This window comes from Mya arenaria, chromosome 10, assembly GCF_026914265.1.
Source record: "Mya arenaria isolate MELC-2E11 chromosome 10, ASM2691426v1".
Taxonomy (NCBI): Eukaryota; Metazoa; Mollusca; class Bivalvia; order Myida; family Myidae; genus Mya; species Mya arenaria.
This window is the reverse complement of record NC_069131.1, coordinates 22,913,253-22,939,759: the sequence shown is the minus strand read 5'-3', so window position 1 is coordinate 22,939,759 and position 26,507 is coordinate 22,913,253. Positions and strand designations below refer to the sequence as shown.

At 34.7% G+C, this 26,507-nt stretch overlaps 2 protein-coding genes across 2 annotated transcripts in view; one reads left to right on the top strand and one right to left on the bottom strand.

Annotated features, from left to right (window-relative positions):
* Positions 1 to 7,353, top strand: part of LOC128206049 (uncharacterized) — a 208,400-nt gene extending 201,047 nt beyond the window's left edge. Inside the window, exons 20-26 of the mRNA XM_052908182.1 lie at positions 975 to 1,097; positions 1,937 to 2,116; positions 2,364 to 2,531; positions 3,531 to 3,554; positions 3,705 to 3,790; positions 4,198 to 5,314; positions 5,836 to 7,353. Coding sequence (XP_052764142.1) covers positions 975 to 1,097; positions 1,937 to 2,116; positions 2,364 to 2,531; positions 3,531 to 3,554; positions 3,705 to 3,790; positions 4,198 to 5,314; positions 5,836 to 6,060 — 1,923 coding nt within the window. The 3' untranslated portion in view covers positions 6,061 to 7,353. The remainder of the gene's footprint in view (positions 1 to 974; positions 1,098 to 1,936; positions 2,117 to 2,363; positions 2,532 to 3,530; positions 3,555 to 3,704; positions 3,791 to 4,197; positions 5,315 to 5,835) is intronic.
* A 1,462-nt stretch (positions 7,354 to 8,815) lies between these two features.
* LOC128206768 (uncharacterized) overlaps positions 8,816 to 26,507 on the bottom strand; it is a 46,995-nt gene continuing 29,303 nt past the window's right edge. Inside the window, exons 5-9 of the mRNA XM_052909457.1 lie at positions 13,642 to 13,857; positions 12,974 to 13,188; positions 12,434 to 12,599; positions 11,602 to 11,708; positions 8,816 to 10,898 (exon numbers count right to left, since the gene is read on the bottom strand). Coding sequence (XP_052765417.1) covers positions 10,860 to 10,898; positions 11,602 to 11,708; positions 12,434 to 12,599; positions 12,974 to 13,188; positions 13,642 to 13,857 — 743 coding nt within the window. The 3' untranslated portion in view covers positions 8,816 to 10,859. The remainder of the gene's footprint in view (positions 10,899 to 11,601; positions 11,709 to 12,433; positions 12,600 to 12,973; positions 13,189 to 13,641; positions 13,858 to 26,507) is intronic.

The window sequence follows — 26,507 nt, the reverse complement described above, 5'->3', positions numbered from 1 at the left end:
TTCTTATTCTTTGTCGTAAGGGAAAGTTGGTACTGTTCTTAGTTAGGCGGAGGATATCGGAATCTGTGGCTGCCTTTAGGCGGAGGATATCGGAATCTGTGGCTGCCCTTAGGCGGAGGATATCGGAATCTGTGGCTGCCCTTAGGCGGAGGATATCGGAATCTGTGGCTGCCTTTAGGCGGAGGATATCGGAATCTGTGGCTGCCCTAAGGCGGAGGATATCGGAATCTGTGGCTGCCTTTAGGCGGAGGATATCGGAATCTGTGGCTGCCTTTAGGCGGAGGATATCGGAATCTGTGGCTGCCTTTAGGCGGAGGATATCGGAATCTGTGGCTGCCTTTAGGCGGAGGATATAGGAATCTGTGGCTGCCCTTGTTTTACTATTATTTTTACTTCCCTCGATAATTGTTTATGTTTTTGATTGTTTTCGACCACTCTATTAAATCTGAGCTATGCTTTTAAAAACGAAAAGTTTCACCTCTTATTTCCCCGATGTAATAGTCCTTATTTCTATATACATTGAGTATGACCAATGACTTAGTTAATACCTTCTCATCGACATAGGGCATTCAATGAGCATGCACCACTCCCAATGAAAACTTCTTATTACAAGAAGGTGGTGAAGTCGGAGTATTAATCACATCCACTGATAGCTCTAGTTACATTTTAGCCCACTTTCACTTTTACAGCAAACGCCATCGCATACAGGGCTGGAACACAATGCCATACAATGTATACCATTCGGTGCGCTTTTCTAAAGAAAAACCTACGATTTTCTTTCATTTATATTCTTTGTATGCATAAAGTAAACTGAAAATGCTGATGGCAATATTTTTCACCTAGCGAAAACCTAAATTTAATATTTTACCAGTGGCTACGTGATATGTAGCATTTGGTGATCAATCGGTAAAATATATTGCGATCTTATACTGTAACATAAGATTATCCTCAATGTGTGTGAATAACGTTTTAAGGAGCAGCTACAAAGGCGAGAAGAGGAACATAGCAGAGAACGAACTAACCTCCTGGATCAACTCGAGAGACTCCGGGCACAGTGCGAACAAGACAAGGCTGGCAAAGACAAAATATCACTCGAGGTAAACTTACCGTATTATTCAAACAATAAAACTCGAGGACACCGGAGCCCGACCTAGAACTTCGAATAATCCGATGTCTTCGAGTGATCCCAATTTTCATATTAATCCTTTATGAAATGCCTTATAGATCATTTTTCGAGATGGAAAAATGAGTACTCGAAATTAACTAAAATGTTGTTACAATTTTCAAGATAAATATGATTTAATTATCATCAATGTGGATGATTTTTATGCATTTACATGCTGAAATAATACATTTCCTTAACAGAGCAAAACTTACTGGTAAGCTTCGCCATGAGAAATGAAAAATATTCGCGGATATATCTTAAACAATGGCAGTTTTGCTAGGAGCCTTATGTCGTGGCGAAAAGTGTTGAGATTTGATCTTAATTCACATATTACATGTGTTAATACATGATGTTGGGACGCAAATGTGTCAAGCAACACTGCTCTGACAAATGTGTGTAGGGAGATGAGAGATGGACACATATGTGTTTAGTCATAATGAATAGGCAAATAGATGTTTAGACGGGATGTTTTATACCCGATGATCAGACAAACAAGTATTTAGACAACATGTTCAGAGATAAACAATTATTCATGTATAATGTTCTGTGGTGAGTACACCGTCCTGACTAATTTGTGCTAGGAGATATTTTGACAATTTTGTCATGGGCTATGGTTATGTCTTTAGATTTAAACAAATACCAATAGAAATGCAAATGACATCTGTTCATCAAACGACATGATGTGACAATGACAAGGCCAAATATTTCCGATGAGTTTGATTGTGTTTAAGCATAATATTATTTATTTATACTTACTTATCCTTTCCACAGTTGAACACAGAAGGTACACGGATGCGGCACATGGAGCGGCAGGCTGAGGAGGCGCGAGAGTGTCGCAGAAAGGAACAGGAGGCCTGGGATCGCGAAAAGGCGGGCTTGTTGAGACGTCTTGCTGATATGCGGAAGTTACACATGAGAGACGTCCGCCGAATTGATGACGTCCTGGCCGCTGTATGTTGTAAAATTATTTTGCTTTCTTATCATATAAATTGAATTTTTTTTAATGTATATTTTACTCATTAAATATATTTATTATTAATAGATTCCATTTTTAAGTCATTAGTCGATAATATTATTCGAAGGCACGCTTACTGAACCACGTGATATTTCAATCAATGGCATCGTAAGGAAATGTTACATAAATCGTTCTTAACATTCCTTTAAGGTAAGTTTTATCTGTCTTATTTTTATGTTGTAGCTGAAGCGCTTGCGCGAGTTGGCCTCAATCGTGGTGGACTCGGACACTTCCGCAACATTGCCTAGCAACGGAAATGACGCAGGCGGAACTTCTGGTGATGCGTCGGCGGCCTCCGCGTCTGTGACGGCTAGTGATGACATGTCAAACCTGAAAGAAAATATCGATCAGGTAAACATGTATACTTAAAGTCCTTTCAGACGTATAAACTGTCGAAACAAAAACAGATAAATGAAAATGAAACTCGTCTTTTATTGAACGGGTCTATGTTTGAGTTGACTGCTACTGATTGAACTTCGTTTGCACACAATATTCGTGCGAAATGATGTTATTTTGACTTGCTTGCAAATTGTGTATGAATCCGTGCGTGCTTAAAGGAACTCGCTCATGTTTTTGGACTAAATTTTCTTCACGACAATGTCTCTGAAAACATTAATAGTATCATTATTTTACTCTTTGATACCGAAATTGCAGAAAAAAAATACAAATAAAGTATCAAAAAAATAATAATGTGGTTTTAATGGGGTGTGAACGCACGCCAGGAAAGTCAAGAAAATGGTAGAAAACCAACATTCTAATATAACCACTAAGCCACAACATCTCCTTTAAAGGGACTGTACACCAGATTGGCACCAAAACAAGTTATTTTCTGTAACAAATCTCAGGACAATTATTTAATAAAATGTTTTACTCGTTGATATCATAATTGTAAAAAAGAATACCAAAATTTAAAAAAAAAATGTGTCGAAGATCAGGTTCGAACCGGTGTCGCCAAAATTGCAATCCAGCGTTGTATCCACTGAGCTACGAGCGCTTACTGTAGACGGGTGATATAATTAAGCTGTACACCTGACTCGGTAATATCACGACTAGCCAATCACGCATAAGGAATGAATTCTTATAGGTAGACATACCAAGTATTTTTTTTAATGGAAAAATACGAAAACACTGCGAAAAGTAAAGTAATTGTAAACTATGTGGTATTACAGTTAGTAAGTTTCAATGCATTGTACACATCGATACCAAAATTATGTCAGTTATCGACCATTTTCTTTTTTTCCGCTATTTCATCATACGGAGTACAGTCCCTTTAAATTTTGAAAAGTTATGGGTTGTAAATTACAAATTTACTCTTGTTGTGATTAAACATTCTCCGATCTTACATTGCAGGTTATACTGAAATATGTGAAAGAGGTAAGACCAATTTATACATTATGACTGTAGTGTAATGAGAAGACCTTCTAAATCATCGTTTACGAGAATAATATCGAGGTTTAATAACCTTGCAATGGATAGTAAACAACTTTAGTTGTACGTGGTTAACTTACACTTTTTTCAATCTAGTCACTGCGGCAGATCCACCACGTGGCGGAGGAGTTGTCTCGACCAACACCGGAATTCAGTAGAGAAGAAAAACAGAGCATGCGCAGGTAACGCTTCCAGCTACATGTAGGATCAAGTCAAGTCGAATCAAGTCAAGTCAATATTTGTTTATTGTCGGATTCCATATATAATATTTGAAACATAAGCTATGCATAGCTTTTTACCGACAGGATCCAATGGTGACGTTAACTTTTTTTATTGATATACGATGTCACAGTTTAAAAATATAGAATGTTTGTACATTAATGGTTAAATACAAGCAACTAGTCTAACTTTTTGTTTTAATGTAGGAAATATTACCATATGATACAATGTTTTACCTGGCAGCAATTTCTATTTCAGAGAACAATGTTATCCCAAATGAAATTTGGTTTTAACATTATTTACTTTTTAACACATAATAAAGGCCTATATACGACAAAACATATACCAATATTTTTTCATTTAATTTCAGAAGTCTCTCAAGTTCCGAAATAGAACTCCTCAAAGATGAGTTATTGTTAGGTCCACAAAATGGCGACTATTCTGACGTGACGTCATCAGATGGCAAGTCGGTGCAGAGACAGGTGACTATTGATGGTACAAGCGTTAATACTGATCACGTGCCATCGGATTATATAGAAAACATTCTAATGGAACAATCATCGTACTATAACGACGCCAAAGACGCGAACATCGAGGTCCATCGAGTCAAACGAACAAGGGACGTCACTCGTATGGAAACCAAAGTTACCTCCCTTCCAAAACCACCGCCAAGTTTTATCATTCCGCGTTCTAGGAGTACCAGTCCAGCCCCGCAATCTAAAATGAAACAAAACCGGCCAGTGTTAATGACTATTGATGGTTCTCATTCACATAGACTGTCTGCACCAGTAAACGGTGCAAGCTCTAGAAGCTCCTCAACAGATTCATCCCCTGTTGGAGCAGTGTCACCATCGTTCATAGCACTTTCGCAACGGCATGGCGGATTGCCAGTGACAGGCGCTCTTCAGACCGGAAGTCTTGATAGACTGTCGCCCGCAACGGCCCGTAAGCGTTTCTTTGAACCCGAGCAGCCCGAATCAATGTTCCTTTCGTGGTCGGAGCATCGACCAAGGGACGGCAAGCGGAATAGCCGTAGTTTAACTGGATCTACTGATCTGTATTCTTCAAAGGGCGCGGAACATGTTAATGGCAAAAATGTCATGAGAAACTCTGTGTCCATGGACGATGGTGTCATAAATATTGAGCCCGGGCCTAGTTTAGATGATGTAAGCGACACCGTCCCTCGTTCACGTAGCGTTGAAAACACGTCCGGAAAGCACCACTCAGGAATTCGTGACATGCTAAGCGCCATGAAGAGAAAACTGCGACCAAAGGTTAAGCGCTCACAAAGCGCCAGAGAGTTCGACCAGAAGGCGCGCCTGAAGGCCGTCAAGGAGGCGGAAATTGCTGCGGGCACCGAGGCCGCCAAGGAGGGACCGCGAGAAGATGATAGTCATGTGACTCAGGACCAGTTGACGCCGATTAAGATTCCAGATGATGAAGATGATAAACAGAAGAAATTGGCGCCAGATGACAGTGAAGGAAAGGTCGGTAGACTTTTATTGATTTTTTCCAAAAATGAAAATTCGTGTTCATTGATGTAAAAAGGTTTATTGCGATCAATTCTAAATAATGCATGAATTTGAGAGAAAGGATAAGGTTACGCAACGGTGTAAGAACTCATTTTTACAAAATATACCAGACGAAGTATATTGTCAAATATGATATCAAATCGGTCAATGATTTAATGATCTTAGAAATAAAAAGATGGCGAATGCCGCGAATCAAGTCATATTACATGCCTGTTTGGCCAACAGACGACAATTTAGTAAAAAGCATTAACTTTGATTTCATGCATATTTAAGGGAGATAACTATAACATTCCTAAATCGTCACTTTGAGTTGTCTTGTTGCGGTTTTGTCATGTTTACCTTGCCTGAAATTCCGTAACCGTGTTGATGACAAATTTATAACAAAATTATAAGACTAAGTACAATGTATTATTTTTTGCACCGTTGTCATTCAAGTGTGATACATTAGTGGCTAAACACATCCGTTTTTATTTCAGAGCAAATCTCGTTCAAGATCACCTGCCAAGCGTTCCTCTGACAAGGATGATTCGCCTGAGCATATGTCTACATTACAGCGAATCAAGCGCCGGTTCCGATCCAGATCAGCTGACCGCACGGCACGTGACCGAAAAGAACCGCATGTGAAACCGATCTTAGTCGGGCACGCGACCAGTGCACATGCGGACGATCAATCCTGGCAATATAGCGAGACTGGAGTGTAGTTTTAGGCCATTTCGCTATGAAATATTAAACAAATTTGTAAAAAATAAGAACACATCTCAATCATAGTGAATATATTTTATACATTACTGTACGTCGTAATATAGAATTAAGTATATTTATACTTAAAGCTGCACTCTCACATATTAAACGTTTTGACAACTTTTTTTAATTTTTTGTCTTGGAACGAGCCAAGTTTGCGAAAATCCATGTAAACCAGTTATATGAGACTGCTGACAAAAAATCGCAGATTTTTTATTGAAGTTAAAAAAATGATGTTTTATGTATTTTTCTTAAACCGTAAGTAACGGTTTAAGTCATAAAACATTAATTTTCCAACGGAAATATGAAAATCTGCGATCTGATCTTTTCTCAGCAATCTGTTATCACTGGTTTGCAGATATTTACGCAAAAATTTAATCTTTCCATTTTCGCAAACTTGGCTCGTTCCAAGACAAAAAAATCGCAGACAAAAAATAAAAAAAGTTGTCAAAACGGTAAATCTGTGAGAGTGCAGCTTTAATACAAACGGTATAGGTACTTCATCACGTCTCCTCGGAAAGGGTCACGAAAACGGTCGTTCCATGGGCTCCATTTACTATTTATTTGTTCAGGTTATATCCGAAATAAGACATTAGTTACCACAATCAATATGTTATTGTTAATTGTATATTGATTAACGGGCCTAGCCTTAGCCTAGATGTATTTTGTCAGTTACCTAACCCCAGCAAGTCATACTATTGGGACAATCGAAGCAGATCGACCATTTCCCATCGTAAACAACCTCCGATGTATATGTACGGTTTACAATATCAGAATTCTTTACATTTAACTACGCAAGTACATCGCGTAGTAATTTGAATTTATCAGTTAAGCCTTTAAGGACTTTACTCTTAGAAATCTTAATTATTCATGCAATAATACACTTTATTGGTAATGCAATAATACACTTTATTGGTAATGCAATAATACACTTTATTGGTAATCAACTTCGACGGAGAAATAAAATTATAAGTTCAAACACTACAATTAATATTTAATTATTTGACGAACTACTTTTACTTTTACTAATGCGCCAGCATACATGCGATGTTGTTTTCGATGGAGATTGGCCGAGGTGTTCCGATTGACTGCTGGGGGTCATAATGTACTCGGGTATCCACAGTCTTTTATGTAATCTGTGTTATAGTTGCTCACGCCTTTCTGTGCAATAAAAATGTGCAATTGATGTTATAACTATATATTATTCTTTGTTCGTTTATGTATCATAGATCCTTAATAAAAAATACACACCATGTCAAAACTTTATTCTTACATGAAATTGTTATTTTTTACACGTGGAATTTTATTCCGTGGAAGCTCACTCCGCCCATTCTTAATCATGAAGAATCTACTTCATGTCATCTTACTATTACATGGAGTTTTTAAAGGCTGCAAACTGGTTGTTTCGTAAGGTTTACTGCATAACTCGCTTCCATAAATTGCACCTGGGAGTAGAATGGATAAATATAAGTGTCTATTAGTCACCATCCTTACTTCTACCACATTTGGATGGACAAAAAATTTGGTGTATTTTTGAGCAACAATCCAGTACGTTTTCACTTATGTCCTTTATTGTATTACATAAAACTCCTAAATGATTATATAAACTAGTTTCTACCAAGGGATCTTGTCCGAAAAACTATGTCTATCTAGCATTGCACTCCTTTTAAACATAAGGACATTGCACATGTTTGCATTGACTGTATACACAGCGTGCATTGTCCGAGTTCTTATAACAAACATTTAAAAGGGAATATTGACACCTAAACTTCCATTCCTTCGTACTCCACAAACTTTAACCAGCCCAACTGCGTTCATACCCCGATAATGGTATCGATCTCGCAATTCATTCCTCAATTGAAGACCACATTTCGTACACAACATTATGACCATATCAACTTCTGATGTAGGACAAGCACATTTGAAACCATCAATAGTACAACTATTGGTATTTGTCTCTACTCGTCGTTAATAAAGGCAATATACATAAATAGGCTTAAACAATGACCTTGCCGTGTACCCCTTACCATCGAGAACCATTCAGATGTCATACCGAAAGAACGCCGCTGCCTATGTTATCCAGAATTGACTTAATGACGAGGAAAAGAGATGTGTGTATAGCCGTTTTTTTATAGTTTAACGAGAAGTAGATCGTTTCATGCCAATTAAATGTTTGTCGAGCATCTAAAAAGAAAGTATACAGTCGTGCGTTTTGCTCATATGCATAGAGTATAGACTCGCGTAGTATAAAATAAGTCATCGTAGAGTTTATGTATTTTTGAAATCCACCCTGTTGCATTGGACTTTTTTTATCTTGGTAACCGACACACAACCTCCATTCAACGTTATAATGCACGGTTGTCTAAACTATGGGATAACGTTACCACCAACATTGGATTGATATTATGGATAACGTCGTCCCAATGTTAGGATTGTGTGTTTTTCTAAACGTTGTGATATCGTTATTTTGGCAACCAATAAACAACTATCATACAACATTGTCACAACGTTATATTGCATGGTTGTCTCAACGTTGTGGTAATTTCATTTAAAAAAAGAAACACAAAGCCTTCATACAACGTTTGACCAATGTTAAAATGTATGGTTTTCACACAGTTGTAGCAACATAATATTTTCAACAAAAACACAACAACCTTATTACAATCTTCATACGAATATTAGATAAAATACAATTTGTTCAAATAACAACTAAAAAAAAGTTTCATCAGTTTTATTTTGGTCTGATAGTGTAAGAGTAGAATCGATACAGAATAACATTAGGCATACTATCAAGTAAAATTGAATTGGATATTAAATATTGCATGTTTAAGGTAAGCCATCCATCATAAGAATGCAACGATGTGTTAGTGCATTTAAGATATTAATATTGAGATTTTTCAGATTGATTAACCACTATATCAGTTTTGGATGGATTGCATTTTCAATAACACCAAAATGACGCTACTATATTGATTTATACTTAAGGGAGGCAATAAAACACATTTTAATTGGGATAATGTAGCAACTTTGTTAAATCGTTTCTTAAATAATACAAGGTCTATATCGAAAAAAACAACTCGGAAGCATTGTATTTAATTAATGTTGGATGGCTTAGCTTATAAGTCATAACTGTTTTACAGAGCAGAGATGTTCCATAATAGCAGCATATTGCATATGGCATGTGCGTGAAGAAATGTGGAAATGATGTCAAATAATACAAGCTGTGTATTTTACAACAGTAAACATAATTCATTATTATACATATATCCGATACCACAAATGTATACCTATTTCATGATTGATTAACGTCATACAAGGTTGGTCTATACTTTACTTTGTACTTGTATAATTCAATCTATGAAGTTCTTATTAGCGAGTTTGTATTAAAAATCATTTTACAAATAATGTATGTCGCCTTGTGCAACTAAGTGTTTTTAAACTCTAGGTGAACACTCACTGCTTAAAAGAGCCATCTTATAATGTTTGAGCAAACAATTAATCTTTAAACATAACTACACAAAATCTGACAGTTCAAAAGATAAAAATCGCAAGATTTAAAATGGGAACATCAAATCATTTCTTCCAGGATTTGATTTCAGTTTCAACTTGTATAAATGACAAATAAACAACATCAGAAATAGGAAATAATACGGTGGCATAGAGTTGACATATGGGAAATAAGTTTGTTACTCTCTCTAAACACAGAATCTCATTATAAGAACAATCGGTTCTGCTTCTGATTTTTTAATTGTTAATTAACACCTCGCCCTAAACTGATAAAAACTTTGAATTCATAACTAGAGCCACGTGATTGATAACCCCACACGCCAAAGTGTCCGAAATACTGCCAGGACCGAATATTTAAAGAAATCAAATAAAACATGTCTCACGTGGAGATATAAGGAAGATTGACAAACATTGGTGTAGTAATGTATAACCACATATGACACATTATATTATTTACAATCATTTTTAAATCCAACCATGAATGAAAAAGGTATGGACCGTGTACAAACTGTCATTTGTAAGGCTTATAAAGCAGAACTGCCTAAGTTCAGACGGCCACTGTGCCATTGACCTTGAAGTTAGGGACACGGGTCGTATATGCGACACATTGCCTTACTATAGTGGTCCCGTCTGCCATATAGTTTTAATATCCAACGATGAATGGCAATTATACGGACCGATTACTAGCTATCAGCAGTAAGGTTTATATAGTAAAAATGACTTTAGTTCAGAATGTTACTGTGACCAATAGCTTGAAGGTATTTAATATGACATTTCCTAAAACCGTGGTGGTCACTTCTGTTTAATTTTCCTAACATCCAGCTATTAATGACAAAGATATGGACTGGACACAAACTATATTCGGTAAGGTTATGGAGTAGAACATACATCAGAAAGTTACTGTAACTTTGACCTGGAAGGTAGGGAGGAGGTCACTTCTGCCAAAAGAAAATACCCAACTATGCGAGACACACCCTCATACAAGGGTGGTCTTCCTGCCAATTAGTATAAAATCCCTACCATGTATGACAAAGATATGGACGTGACGGACTTGAAATCCACACATGACAATGCACGTGATTCCTATATACATGTAGTCCAAACTTCACTTGAAGACGAGGCACAATACAGTTTAACACCATTCTCCTCTGTAAAGATTAATCACAAGTCAGAAGATATCACTCCATTAAAACAATGTCGCGAGAACACCCACTGTCGTCAGCTTTATAGAGATGTTGGGAGGAGACATAATTTACTCATTCTTCAAGCATTGGTTGTAGCCTGGTTTTGTCTGAATATAAAAATTATGTATGTGAGAGGGTACATGTATGATGAAATTCTTGAAGCCCCAATATGTACATATCAATGCGTTTTCGTTAACACAAAGTATGAGTTAAATCATTAGTTACTGTGTCATGAATTTATAGTTCGCTATAAGCACTGTTCATTTTTTCAAACTCCATTAAGTGTAATAATTCAATACCGATATCGCCTGGCTAAAAGGTATGCTGGATTGCCTTAAAATCTAACACTCACTCACTCACTCATTCACTCACTCACTCATTCACTCACTCACTCACTCATTCACTCACTCACAAATGCTTTAAAATCATACTGAACCATCAGGTATCAAAAAAGGGTGATTCATTTCAGAGTTTAACAATTAGTATAGACATCTTATTCCATCAACTGCAGACAATTGTATGCAATTTTTATGATGAGATATTTATTGTATTATTTTCTAATAATTTGAAATTTTATACCAATATTTCCACAATGATGTAACGTTCGCATTCGTTTACACAGTCTCCAAATCAACGTCAAATAATTGCTATGTTAAAACATGTTTAGGCATGAAATACAAAGGAAACATTCAAGATAACGTTAAGTACACTCGATATCACAGAACAGGCCACTTGCAAAAACATTTGTATAGGCGAAATGAATTTCGATCATACACCGAATGTTCAATACATTTTTTTTCTTTAAAATACCTTATGTAGAAGGCCTCCCTGCTGATGTGGCGAATACTTAAGGAACAGGGCTACCTGCTCTTCCACCTGTTCCTGGCTTGGGTTCTCCTTTCCGTTGAGTAATGCAGCTGTAATCCAGATTGATACATTAATCTCTATTAAACAATTAAAGAAAATATTTTTAGAACACGAGAGAGCAAAACCCTGATCTCTGGAATGTTGTTTCACATGACTAGTATGTTAAAAACTACACCACAACCACTGAAATCATTGTTGTGTACCCACCATTCTATCGAGTTAAATAGATAATATAAATTTATGCTTGCTTGTCTAAGTTGACAAGATTTAATTGTATGGACAATTTAATACATTTCGAGAGTTATAATCAGAATGTGCTTGTTGTTTGTTGGAAAAGATTAAAAAAATACAAAATAATAAATATTTTACTCTTGCCTTTAATTGTATTCTTAAGCCATGCAATTGGCGTAATTGTATACACCAGTACCTAATAAAAATATGCACAATGAAACAAAATTTATTCTTATATTTTTTTGGATAAGTATCGATAAATCCAATTGGTTATCCGGTCTGTCTGTCCGATCATAAACATCCAGCCGATTGCCCATCACCACTTTTTACTAGTAAACTATATTGCATGCAAAAAGCGAAATGCACCATAAAACATGATAAGAGCCCCGAATGTAAACCCATTGTAATGGTTTAAATGTTATAAAGAAAATCAACACTATATAACATGTGGACATACAGAAAAGTTTATCACTATTGGGCATAGGTCTGCAATGTTCTTTGGAGGCCCATGGCTTATGATATTCTTGATGGTAACACTACTTACTCATGATAAGCTTCCATATGGGAAGCGCGTTCAGGGCAGCCTTTGTGTTTTTCCCTCTGCCTTTCAAGCTGAACCTTGACCAAACTTTATTTGTGGCAATACTCCGCATTATGTTCCTGGTCTGCGTTGCTAGATTCTTTCCTCCCAATACAGCCAGGAAAAGTGACTGCAAGAAATGTGAAAAAAATCAACAACCTGATGAAAGCATTCAACAGCAGAGCTACTTATACATACAATTTGGTTTTAGGGAAAAAATGTGTTTCGAAACTTTGATATCTCTGTTTCTCTGAAATAGTAACCAAACATCGGTAAATGCATCTAAAAAGTGAGTCTATATATCACAATATTAAAATGTGCAATAAAAACCAGCAAATGTGCCATCAAACTCGCACAAGTGAAACTTAAATGTCAATTATTTAAAGTATGGTTTAACACACCTACATATGCAAAAGCCTCTGCAAATTTTGCTTTACTTATTTTAATAATATATCGTCTCTATGTATACGTTTAAAACAACAAGCATACAAGTACGTAACTTACCATCTGGGTTGCAATTTCTGGATTTTGAGCCAGTTTTTCATTAATTTCTTCAAATTCCTCCTCAGTTTCAGCTGGCTTTATCATATTGATTTCATTGCAACTAGATAGCCTAGGGGTGGCATCAACTCCGTGGTTGAGACCAGAGAGAATCGCTAATATCTCTCGCTGATTTTCTTCGAACTTTTTAAGCTTCATCCGCACGTGTCTCTGAAAATCTACAAATACCAAAAGTGTTATGAATCTTCTTTGATGACAAAGACATGAATACGTTATTTTTTTAATCATTTAAGGATTGATTCTTATTTTTCGTGCATTCAAATAAATCGAAGAAAAAGTTCCTTATATTAACATTTCCCCCTTTTATTACTTTATCTTTTGTGGTAATAATGGTTTTGGCTCCAATAATTTATGCGTTTAAAAGAAGATCATCGATATATTTTTATTCGTGTTTTATTTATATACATGACCTTTCTGGTCTTTCTTGCGAATATCCGCCTTCAGAGGTACCCACGGACTTTTTAGATGATGATTTTCCGATTTTTAGGCTAGATATAACCAAATGCAGTCAGCTTTTAAAATATATGGTCAGTCGTGTAACAAAAAAACCCAGACATTTTTATTTATGGGTACATAAAACTTTCTATGATCAACAACATACAAAACATTACCATTTTCATTGACAGTGTTTCGTTCGATATCAATTGGTTTTGTTGTTGGCGAAGCCATTACTCCTGGTATTGAACTTGTCGCGTTTACCCCGACTTCTGTTCGCAGGCCACTGGGACATGGTCTTGGTGGAACAGGCAGCTTTTGGACGTTCTTCCTTACATGCGTCTCTGGTATCATTGTAGAATTACCATTGGCAAATCTTGAAGGCACATACACTGAAAACACATTAAATTGTAAGTATAGAAGGCGTATCATTCCTTGCGTATTTCGGTAATTGTCTTCGTATTTGTGTAATTGAGCGGGTTTCGGAAGTCCAGTATCCGCATTTTCATCCAATCAAAATATTTTCCATGAAAGGTATGCATACATATAATCAAACATATGCTTGAAATGAGATCATTAGCTTTGAAACTCGATATAAACTCTCTAAACAGTCACTTTGATGAACCATTTGAACAATATGAATAACAACCCTTTGATACCTTCTTAAAATTATGTCAGTTTGTACTGTCAAACGAATATAGACACGATGAGGAACCACGTGACTTCAACGGGGTTCTCCCATTGGTAACCACGGGTCAAATTCGATGTAAACAAACAAGTAAGTGTCGTTAAGTTCTAAATATAATTTGTTTACATCGTTTTAGGCACGTGGTGACCTATGTGAGAACCCCGTTGAAGTCACGTGATTCCACGTGATTCCTCACCCTGATAGATAGTCTGACTATTTCATTTCAGTTGATGATTTTCTCATGGTAGAGTTATGAATACAATTGGTCAGTGGATGATACCTATTATCCTTAAAAATGTATTCCAAAGGGGTGTACCGGAAGCGTTTTGAGATGTACGCCCGTACACTTTAGCGGGGTGTAAACATGTATGTGAAGGTATTTCATAAGTTTGTTAGGGTTAGCGAGTGTCTTCCATTAAGTACGAACATTTTGAAGAATACACTGAATATAGAAACGTTTTCAAGTATTCTGTAGAGACTGAAAGCTACCATTCAGTGAAATAACGATAAATATTAACCAGATACCCTTATTATTGCCGATTTCAAGAATTTAGTAACATTTTGGGCACCAGAAATGAATGTAGGCCCGGGCGTACTGGCGTTTGTCTAGAAACACCCCGTTCCAAGTTCCATGATAATAAATCATATAAACGTGTAACATTGTGTTTATTTTTCACCATGTTCACGACAACCCGTTCGATAAAACATGACAACCCTGACCATGAACAGGGGGCAGATACATGTTTATCATTGTTTTAACACATTAAGTACAAAAGTTATAACACTGACAATACAATGACTCTTTATTCTAATGTTTTCAATTTGTTCAACGAATTCGCATAGTACATGAATAAATAAATTAATTGAACTCATGAGTTCATAAAACAAAAATGTACAAACATTTAATTGCCACATTGGTCCCAATGCTAACATATCCAAGCAGTAAATGCAATTATAGAATTAAAAACAATTGTAAATGTTCATATACTAAAATACCTTATTTCCATTTGTATATTGTTCTGAGCGTAATTAACAAAGCTATAAAGTGATCCTACACATAATGTAAATATATTAATTTATTAATCTGACAATTTGCCATGCAACATTAACATTAACTGGTGTGCAAATGTGCAAATCTTCACGTAGTGATCCTTGTTATGTAGTATAATGCACTCCATCATGCTGTATGTGTAGTTAACACATATTATATGCATTGTTCATTCTGTAAACTGTAGCGTTTCACTTGACGGTATTTGTTTGGCATGCGTGATCACGTGACACTTGAGATTCCATCGAGAATTAAAGCGTCTATCACAATACGGACAGGCAAATGGACGGTCCCCGGAGTGGAGTCGCTCGTGTGTCCGGAGGTTCTGTTTGGTAGCAAAGGTACGTTCACACTGACTGCAGGCCCATCGGCCGTTTGGATACCCTGGAAATATAATGAGTATAGAATTAGAGTACCGACTCATCGTTCTGCATTATCCCAGCAACCTGTATTGTTTTATCAAATGACCAGAAGATATATACTTTGTTATACACATTCTCATTCATTCACTCAGGTGTGATAATGATAAATCTAAATCTGTTGTACGCATAGCACCATCGTTCTGGTGTTCGAGAATGGTTAGAATACAAGACGAAAAACTATTTTCCAACCCAAATAAATATAATCCGATTTAATAGGAATAACAGCAACAAAGTATGATGGCCGACAAAGACAAGAGGCCTATGACTGCCAGTCAAAACCAAGAACAATTTCACATTGTAAGATAATTTTCTTCAATAATTGATTTTATACAAAAGTAATACTAGCGGCAAATTGGGAATCATCAGGATAATTTGAACAAATTTTGTGAAGGACCTAGTATAACAAATACTTCGAATTACATACCTGAGCTCAATGATTATACATAAGAAATAATGCCATGGTATGACCAATTCTGATCCAATTGACAGAGGTAAAAGCGCAATCTTTACAGACAAATTTGTATAAAAAAAAATGTAATTGCTATGGGTAACATATTGTTAACTGGACAAGTTTTATAGGTCAATGGCAGGAAGCTTCAGCTCAAGTTTCGGAACCTTTCAACATGAGAGATTCTAGCCAACGAACGACGATAACGTATGCCGGACAACAGGCGAGCGCTAGGATTTACCACAATTAATACAATTGTTTTGATATACCAAAAAGGATGAATAAATTTCGAAAACAATGGTTCTTATGAAGGATACCAAGTTTAATTTGAAAAAAAAGGTGCAAAGAACATGGTATTTTTACCTTATGAGACTATAGTAGATTACAGTAAATATTTTAGCAAACACCATCCATTTAATATTTTTGCGTTTTCAGCTATTAAATACACGGTTACAATCTGGTTATCAGAAATTAATATTTTCCCTTAATGCATTATTTAGTAAATTTGTTATACATGTGTATGTATTGATTTTGAATAAGAGTGTCACTTTAAGTGTAATGGCTCTAAACTTAGTTAAAATAAGTAGCATGCAGAGCATGTTATCTTGTGTAGCTTGCACCTCTAAAAGCATATCAGCCAGAGTAACAAAACGTTACAGAAATGTTAGCCAGCGTGTGCAGTTGTACGCGGCAGCATCTGTTTTGTTTTTTGAATCTGTCCAACAGAGTTATGGCCCTTGCCATAATTTAAATCAGACAAAGCTTAATAACATTTTTCTGTTATTGAGATTGAGGCCTGACGAAATGTAATATGAAGTAGATAGACAATTAAAAATAATTGTTTCAAAGACAACATTTGCTTGTATTTTTCAGTAAGCACCTTTTTTCGTACAATTTAACGTGCATTCATTTATCTATTTATTCAATACAGTATGTTTGCAAATCCTAATGAACATTTCTGAAATAACTTCAGAAGGCTATCTTGTTTGTTTAGTTTCTAATGTCGTTAAGAACTTTGATATAGTCCTCAAAGTAAAAACGAGTAGTGGAGTGTATTATAACGGTGTTCATTTGTCAATTATCAACCAAGTAATACAATCGATTACATGTATGATCATTGATCAGATATTAACAATTATTTATTGACTACAAGTCAAAATGTTAGATTGCAGGCTTAAATTGCACAGTCATGTAGATTTGTAAATTTCAGTGTATTTTAATTCAAATTATACAAACACAATAAGAACATATGTATATAAAGAGAGAGAGAGATATATTACCCTGTCACCACACTCACATTCATAAATGGCTGTATTCAATACAACCATGACATATGGTCAATAACTATCAACAGGTTTTGGTTTAATCAGTATTTATTTATTTCAGATTGTTAGTAATACATAAGTCATGAGCATTGAAACTGGAGAATAATGATAGAAAATAGTACATAGTATATTCAAATATAATAAAGAACAAAGCTAACAATATTATACATTTTACAAAATTAAAAAGTAAACAGAACCAGAACAATGGCTTTTCCGAGTCTCTCTTAAAGGTTTTCAAGCAATATTTTCAAATTCATAAAATTGTATTACTTACTTTTTCTTAAAGTACATACGGTATATAAATACTTAAATACGGTGATATCTCTAGTCTCAACTTTGGGGGTGAATACAAACATATATGATGAACAATGTCTTGTGAAAAAGAAAACAGTCAAATGTGTATTTGAGTTAACAATGTATGGCTTAAAAACAGTAATGAGAAAAAGAAACAATATATATTAAAATGTCAGACATTTGGAATGCACAGCTTTATAAGGCTACCTGATAATTCAGTCAATAGTTTAGCTAATGCTAAGTTTTACTTACAATAATCAGACTCAATCTCGCATATATCTCTACTGGAATGATTTTTTTAAAATGGTATCCACTTGCTTGATCAAGAGCCATTTTGAAGAATCCTTCTTATATTATTCCTTTCTTTCAAATGATCATCAAATCCTCACATGGCTCCCTGCTGAGTCCTGTGGGTCTGTCTGAGAAACTTGAAATGACAGATCAACATTGGAACAGTAAATGGTGAACCTCTAATTGCCATGCATCTGAAATCCTATAATTTAACACAAACCAATTGTGTAGTAAAACCTTAGGATTTGCATGGAAACTTCATGAGCAATTTTGTTCACTTTTACATATTAGCGTTTTGAACAAGCACACATCAATCCATTTACATAGTAATAAACAATTTAAAATATTAAATTTTGATTTGATGCTAGAATACTCAAGACACAATTTGACTAAATCCATTTTTCACTCTTTACAGGCCGAACATTCAAATCAATATACTAATGTGTTTATCAAATTCTGTCCTCCATTCCTGCTATAACTCTCCTCATATGGACCAGCTTGTGCGACTTCAGATGGCTGACTTGAGTGAATCTTCGCCCACAAGTCTCACACTTGAACGGTCGCTGGCCAGTGTGCAGAATAAGGTGACGCTCAAGGTTCTGTCTTGTGGAAAACTGACGGCCACACACCCCGCACTGTCGGCCTGAGCCACTCAATTGAGCTAATTCTGCTAGTGTTGAGCCAGGTTGCACTTCCAATGCTGCACCTGTAATAGAAACATGCACATAATTCTTGCTCTTAATGCCATATTTGATACCTCTATGTATCTCTATGTATACGAACATGTTAATATATTGAAATCTCACATGTTGATCCATGATCAAAGCATAAACTTGTCAGCGCAATAATCGTATCATTGTGAGCCCCACTTAGTATCGTTCTGGGTACTAATGTCTTGAGTTCAAGTTTGTGATTCAGGGCCCTATTTCAATAAAGATCCTAAGGCTTAAGATTGTAACTTTCAAGGCGTAACTCTGTTTTTGGCGTAAGCTGCATTTCAATACAAATTTGTAAGGAATTTATCGCATTGATTCTGCCCCTTACTTTATGGTTAAACCCGAGCACTCTTAATCAGCATAAGGTATATGACTAAGATGTCATATTGAAACAGGGCAATTTTTACCATTTTTTCTCCTGTATAATAGCCTTTTTACAACAAATCTGAGTCTGAGTCACAAACTTAGACACAAGATATTAGTACAAGTGGACCCATGTCTTTATGCCTCATTTGTTAATGTCGTTTTGGTATGATGATAAAACGTGTTAATGTTAGTGCTTTACCGCAACGTCCAATTGTCATCTTATTTCAAGGAGGCTTTCGCCTAATTTGTATTGTTGTTAGACAACTTTACCCAACATGCCAACACAAGTCGGCCTGAATAGCACATAAAGGAAGGCCTTTTCTATATTTATCATTTTATTAGCATTAAATGTAGGTTTTATGTTTTAAATTGTGTATAACATTATGTGTTTTGGGTTTGAACACTATCTATTTCAAGACAAAAGGTATAATCTCCAGACACATAATTATGTCACCCTTAAGATAACCAATAGCTTAAAACATTCATGAAGCATTCAATCTTTAATCACTAATAATGGAAACAAGGAAACTGGAGGGTGGTGTAAATGTGTGGGTTTTTTCAAAGGCATAAACTAATAGACGAAAACAACCATACTACAAACTTCATCTTCATGTAAAATCCATGCATAACTTAAACAATTGCTGTTATAACCCTTTCATTGAACAAGTGGTAATCAAAAACAGTATTCTTTGTCAGAGGCCAAATAAAAATAATACTCCAATCAAGTAACCCCTTTTGAAATACACTTTGCCACCTCTCAAATATTAAAACTAAAACATACACAAAGATTTTTTAATAAAATTTATTCTTGAGTAACTACGCAATTTATCAAATTAAGAATAAATAAATTATCGAGTTTCCAATGTACAAACGCAGGAAAAAAATCATATAATCATAAAAGCAAACAGCAGCCACAGAATGATTTTATAACAGAAGCTTACTTGACTAGAATAAGCAGCACATGTGATGGGCACATATTTTGTACAAAATACACATTTGACAGGTATTTTAAATATGGTACATTCTGAAAGAGAGGTTTGTCTGAAACAAATGTGTAACAAAAGTTCAAAATCACGCTTGTATTGAAAGAGTTAAGTGACAATAAAGATAAAGGCGTCACTTTCGCTATCTCTGTGTATCAGCATGAGCATTATGAAAAATCAACAAGTTGTATAATAAAGTATGTAATGAACAAACAACTTATTTAAACGGTAATCTGACATATAGCCTACATGACTGTGCAATTTATGCCTGCAATCAGCTGTTTAGACATACCTGTTAAAACTGCATTCTCACAAATTGAAAGTTTTAACAACTTTTTTATTTTGTGTTTTGGAACAAGCCAATGTTTGCAAAAATGCATGGAAACCAGTTATATAAGACTGCTGACAAAAAAATAAGATCGTAGATTTTTATATTTAAGTTAAAAAAATTAATGTTTAATGCGTATTTCTTAAACCGTTTAAGCCATAAAACATTTATTTTCAAACAGAAATATGAAAATCTGCAATCTGATCTTTTGTCAGCAACCTTTTATCATTGGTTTGCAGATATTTACAATGTTTTCAAACAAAACTTATGAATTGGCACTTTGATAGTGTAATGTTAAATTTACAACATAACAGTTGAAAGCAATACCTCAAAAAGAGGTAAAGAAATAAGAAAACAAATAATGAAATGTTACAACAGACTTTTCCTCAACACAGTCAATATGTGTATGAAGTTTGGAGACAAAACCTCAAAATCATATAGAGTTTTGGAAAGATGTAAAAAATTATAATAAAAGGGCAATAACTCGAAAGTAACCATAAAAAAACAATTTTTGTTATGCACAGCACTTCTGCTCAACAAATTCAATATGTATGAAGGTTGAAGTCAATACCTCAAAAACATAATATTATGGAGTTATGGAAAAAAGCAAAATAAAAATAAAATAAAAGGGCAATAACTCTAAAAATACCATACACAAAATGTCTCTTATGCACATCACTTCTCCTCAACACAGTCAAAGTGGGTCTGAAGTTTAAAGTCTATACCTCAAAAACATATGGAGTAAAGGAGGGAAATAAAAAGACAAGAATAAAGATACCCAAAGGGCAATAACCCTAAAGATACCATGAAAAACAATGTTTGTTATGCACAGCACTTCTGCTCAACACATTCAATGTGGGTCTGAAGTTAGAAGTCAATACCTTATAATATGGAGGGAATCATACTTGTCCAAATGTCCCAAGATGCCCTGGACAAACAGACCAGTGAACGCCCCATCTCCAAGTGTATGGGTATAAATAAATGAAGAACATTTACTCTTGGAAAGTGCATAATGTCATTGATAATGTTCCTAATTTTGTATATTGTTTTAGAACAATCACATAGAACAGTGATCTCAATTAGCAAATGTCAGAGATGATAGTTTCATCCATAATCACAGCATGTTACAAGTCCTTATTATAGTGTATAACTCTCTTATGATGAATGATAGTGTCAGAGATGACAGTTTTATTCCCATTCACATCATATGGTCCTTACAATAGTGTATAACTCTCTCATGATGAATGATAGTGTCAGAGATGACAGTTTCATTCCCATTCACATCATATGGTCCTTACAATAGTGTATAACTCTCTTATGATGAATGATAGTGTCAGAGATGACAGTTTCATCCCTTAGTTCACAGCATGTAGTCCTTATTAAAGTGTTTAACTCTCATAAGTATGATGAATATGGTAGCAGTTTCGGAGAGGACAATTTCATCCATAATCACAGCATGTATATAGTCCTCATTAAAGTGTTTAACTCTCATATGATGAATAGCAGTGTCGGAGAGGACAATTTCATCCATATTCACAGCATGTAATCCTTTTTAAAGTGTATAACTCTCAAATGGGCGAATAGCATTATCGGAGAGGACAACTTCATCCCAATTCACAGCATGTAGTCTTTATTATAGTGTATAACTCTGTGTGAGTTCAGGTGAGAGCTCTGGGTGAATAGCTTCCCACACGTGTCACACTTGTACGGCCTCTCTCCAGTATGAAGTCTCATATGTCTCTTCAAATTGGGCTTGTTAGCAAACTGTTTATTACATACTTGGCACGGAAACCTTTTAGGAACATCATCTGAAAGAAGGAAATAGTTTTACTTTACAAAATTGCCAGAAATAGTTTTCATATAATCCACCCACTTTTAGATACAATGAGTATGTGACAATGTTACATTGTCTCATGACATGAGATTCTGTTCCCCTAGAAGGTAACTGCCTTAATATGTTACCACAGTGAAAGTAGAATAATACTACTATAAGATCAACATAATAAGTCCGAACTTAGTGCAAACAGTCGAAGCACTTGAATATAACAGAGTGCATTCAGTTCTTCTGTTAGACATAGAGCCTTTAAAGCTGCACTCTCACAGATTTACCATTTTTACAACGTTTTAATTTTTGTCTTGGAAAGGGCAAATCTTTGCGTAGATATCTGCAAACCAATCGATAAGATTGCTGACAAAAAATCAGATCATAGATTTTCATATTTCCGTTCGAAAACCAATGTTTTATACTAACGGTTTAAGAAAAATGCATAAGACATCAATTTTTGAACTCAAATATAAAAATCTGCTATCTAATTTTTTTGTCAGCTGAGTCTTAAATAACTGGTTTCCATGGATTTTCACAAAAATTGGCTCATTCCAAGACAAAAAATAAAAACGTTCAATCTGTGAGAGTGCAGCTTTAAAGCGCACAATAAACATTAATGCAAAATTATTTTTAATATATTTAAATCTTAATACATTATACGTTTAACTTATTTAATTGTAACGATCAAAACAAAACGAAATTTTTTGTGTACATAATTTTTTTTCAGCAGTACCGTATTCTGGCCCTTTTTAAAACTGTTAAATTTGTGACCACAAATAGCTATTGATCCATTTCTTTTATAAAGACTTATACCTTTTGGATAATAATAATGCAATGAAATTAAAAGCAAAATTGTTTTCATCACCCTATATTGTGCCCCTTTAACCCATAATGTGCTCCTTTAACCCATAATGTGCCCCTTTAACCCATAATGTGCCCCTTTAACCCATAATGTGCCCCATTAACCCATAATGTGCCCCTTTAACCCATGTGTTCCATGAACCCATAGTGTGCCCCTTTATCCCATAATGGGCCCCTTTAACCAATAATGTGCCCCTTTAACCCATAATGTGCCCCATTAACCCATAATGTGCCCCTTGAACCCATAATGTGCCCCATTAACCCATAATGTGCCCCTTCAAAGAGAACCATCATGTTAGACTTCAATCTACTGGATATGTCCCTCTAGTTTCTATTGTATATGTAGTAAAAACTAATTTCAGTATTTTAATTGACCTAGACATCCTGTTTTACTAAAACTTTTGATCTAATTGTCACACAGATATCATGTTACAGGTAGTGTGTTTTTTTTGTAATTAGCTTATATAATGACCATTCATGTGCCCAATAATTGAAACATCTTTCCATACATAAACAAAATGTTGATTCCTTTTTACTTAAAACATAATTAATTATTACTACACCATTATCAATAAACATTGTTCAACATGTGTTATTTAGATTTCTATTACGAGTATTTACATGTGACACTTTATGTCTGTTTTTTTTTTATTTCATCCAAACAAACATTATGTTAGGATTATGTTGTGAGTTTACATCATATTCAATCATTTTGACAATATGATATAAATATCAATAGTAATGTCAAATATAAAATATATTTTATCTCTTGACAATTACATGTATAAGACATAAAAGCGAATATTTATTTGTTTATGATATCCAACTCAAAAATACAGTATAAATTGACATGATATAATTTAATATACAGATCGTATTCACAAACATGTTCACACAATGTATAATCATAACCTATATGTTACATATATATACAGATCATATTCATAAATCAAATTACAAAAAGATCCAATTCATACATCATGCTACATACATTTAACATTCAGAATATTCACATATCATGGTGTATACAAATAATAATTACACTAATTCCGATACATTCACTTCACCCCACAATACATACTGTGTATATAATGTCTATGAATTGTATAGAGTCTGTATTATAAATTAAAAGTTAATAAGTTGATAATGTGCCGACACATATTTCAGAAATAATAAATTTAACCTCGTTTAAACGTAAAAGTAGGTGCATGTTTAAACCTACAAGTAGGTGCATGTTTAAACATACAAGTAGGTGCATGTTTAAACATACAAGTAGGTGCATGTTTAAACATAAAAGTAGGTGCATTTATTTGTGGACCAATGAAAATGTAGTATGAATATAAAATTTGACTAAATATTTATAATGCACGGAATGCTTAATTCGTTAAAGCTGTATAAATTTTGTATTTCATAATAATGTATTTATTTCAAAGTAGTGTGCATGCACATTTAACCTCAATGCGCAAATCACCTTGACATTGTATGATTGCAACATGATTGATATTTTTGTTTACTTTAAGCAAAATGTTTATTATTATTATTGGAAACAACTCAAACCTTCTACTTTATGCTCTTGTTATCTAAAAAAAGAAAACCCTGACATGCAGCGCATCATGTCGCACCATGTCGTGTATGTATGGAGATAAATAGATTGAAAACAAGTAATAACCACACAAGAAATATATATAAGAGATCAAAGAGATTACCACATAACAGCATATGAGATTGATTCTGAATGATATGAGAGTTGAAATCTAGACATCACTTTTATTGATTTTTTTCAATCTGAATGTAGCCGTTTTTGATTTTAATCACTAAATGAAACTTGAATTAATTTGATCTGTTCGTATTCATTGATTTCTAGTCATAACACCCACTGTGTTGTTTATGAAAGACATCATTGACTGAAAATTAGACACACAACAAAATAACGTATAATACTTTCTCACTGTTCTCATTTTTCCAAAAATAATTGCAACCACTTAAATATGATATAGAAAAAAGGTTGGACTCTTCCAATCTCTAAAGAACCTTAAAAATATACACTTTTTATCAATATTGCCTTATCCAGTCTTCACTTGATCTGAACCATTGTAGTAGTTACATGTCCACAGATTGCTGTATATTGTAAAGAATAATAAAAATTAATTCTTAAAGGAACTTGTTCACATTTTATAGGGTCAGACTTCACATCAAGTCTTTATTTCATGTGAAATGTGAATATGAAAGTAAGTAGAATAACTTAATTTCAATAATTTAAAAAAAAATGTTCCCTACATATAATCTGTGAGTCCCTTTAAAATTCCGGACAGGTAATTTAAGCAACAGAAAAAGACCATTTCCAGGGATGGATCCTGGATTTGATGTTCGATGGGGCGTATCTTAGGGGCTTTACCATTTCATTAGCACCTGACACTCGTTACCGAAAATTTAAAAATGGGGTACTCTCCCTTGAAGATGTTAACAACTTCTAACCTGATATGGTACATTTTGGGTGAACTTTATTTATTTTATTCTCCAAAAGATATTGAAATTAAAAGTAAACTTGGATGATTTGAGTGGGGGCTCATGCTGTGGGCACCACCTCTGGATCTGCTAGTGATTTCCTTTGAACACAAAATGTATCACAAAACATCATACACATCACAAATTCGTTAAAATAATTCACAACATAAAATCCTTATTCAAATGCGTAATTCGATGGGCCTTTAGGTTGGAGCTTTGTGAGAAAAGTCTTCCACAAGTTTCACACTTGTATGGTTTCTCTCCTGTGTGAATGCGTACATGTTTCCTCAGATTTGCTTTGTCCATAAAATGCCTATTACACACGAGGCATTGAAATCCACTTCTAATACTGGTATCTTGGGAATGCGACAGACTTAATCCTGAAAAGATGAAAATAATTTTACATTAATTCTTACCAAAAAAATTATTTCAGGTTCAATGTCACACTTCAAGACCAACTTTAGTTACAAACACAAATATATGTACACAGATACCATGTTTTCACTATATAAATGATACAAATAAATCTAAGGTTGCAAACTAAATCGGGCCGCAACCTGCACAAGGTTCTGACGCTTGTTTTACACATCACTCCCACCAACTTTTGGTCAACTTTTCTAAACCAAAATGAAACAATATGGCATCTGTATTTTGTGTGTGTCCTAAGTAAGACCTATGCATGTATTTTGTACATCATAAACTTGATTCGGGTTGTTTCGTCTGTCTGTGTCAAACTGGTAACAAAAACTTTTACCAATAACGATTAGGCGTAAAAAATATATGTTTGTTTCAGGTTCCATGGCCCCTCCAAAAATAGGGTAGGTAGATCGAAAATTCTTATTTTTTTAGGCAAACTCAGTTTCGTGAGATTTTTCTGTTAACAAAATTTATTAAAAGTTTATAATGTTAGGAACACCTATAAAATCAGTGTTAGCATCACTG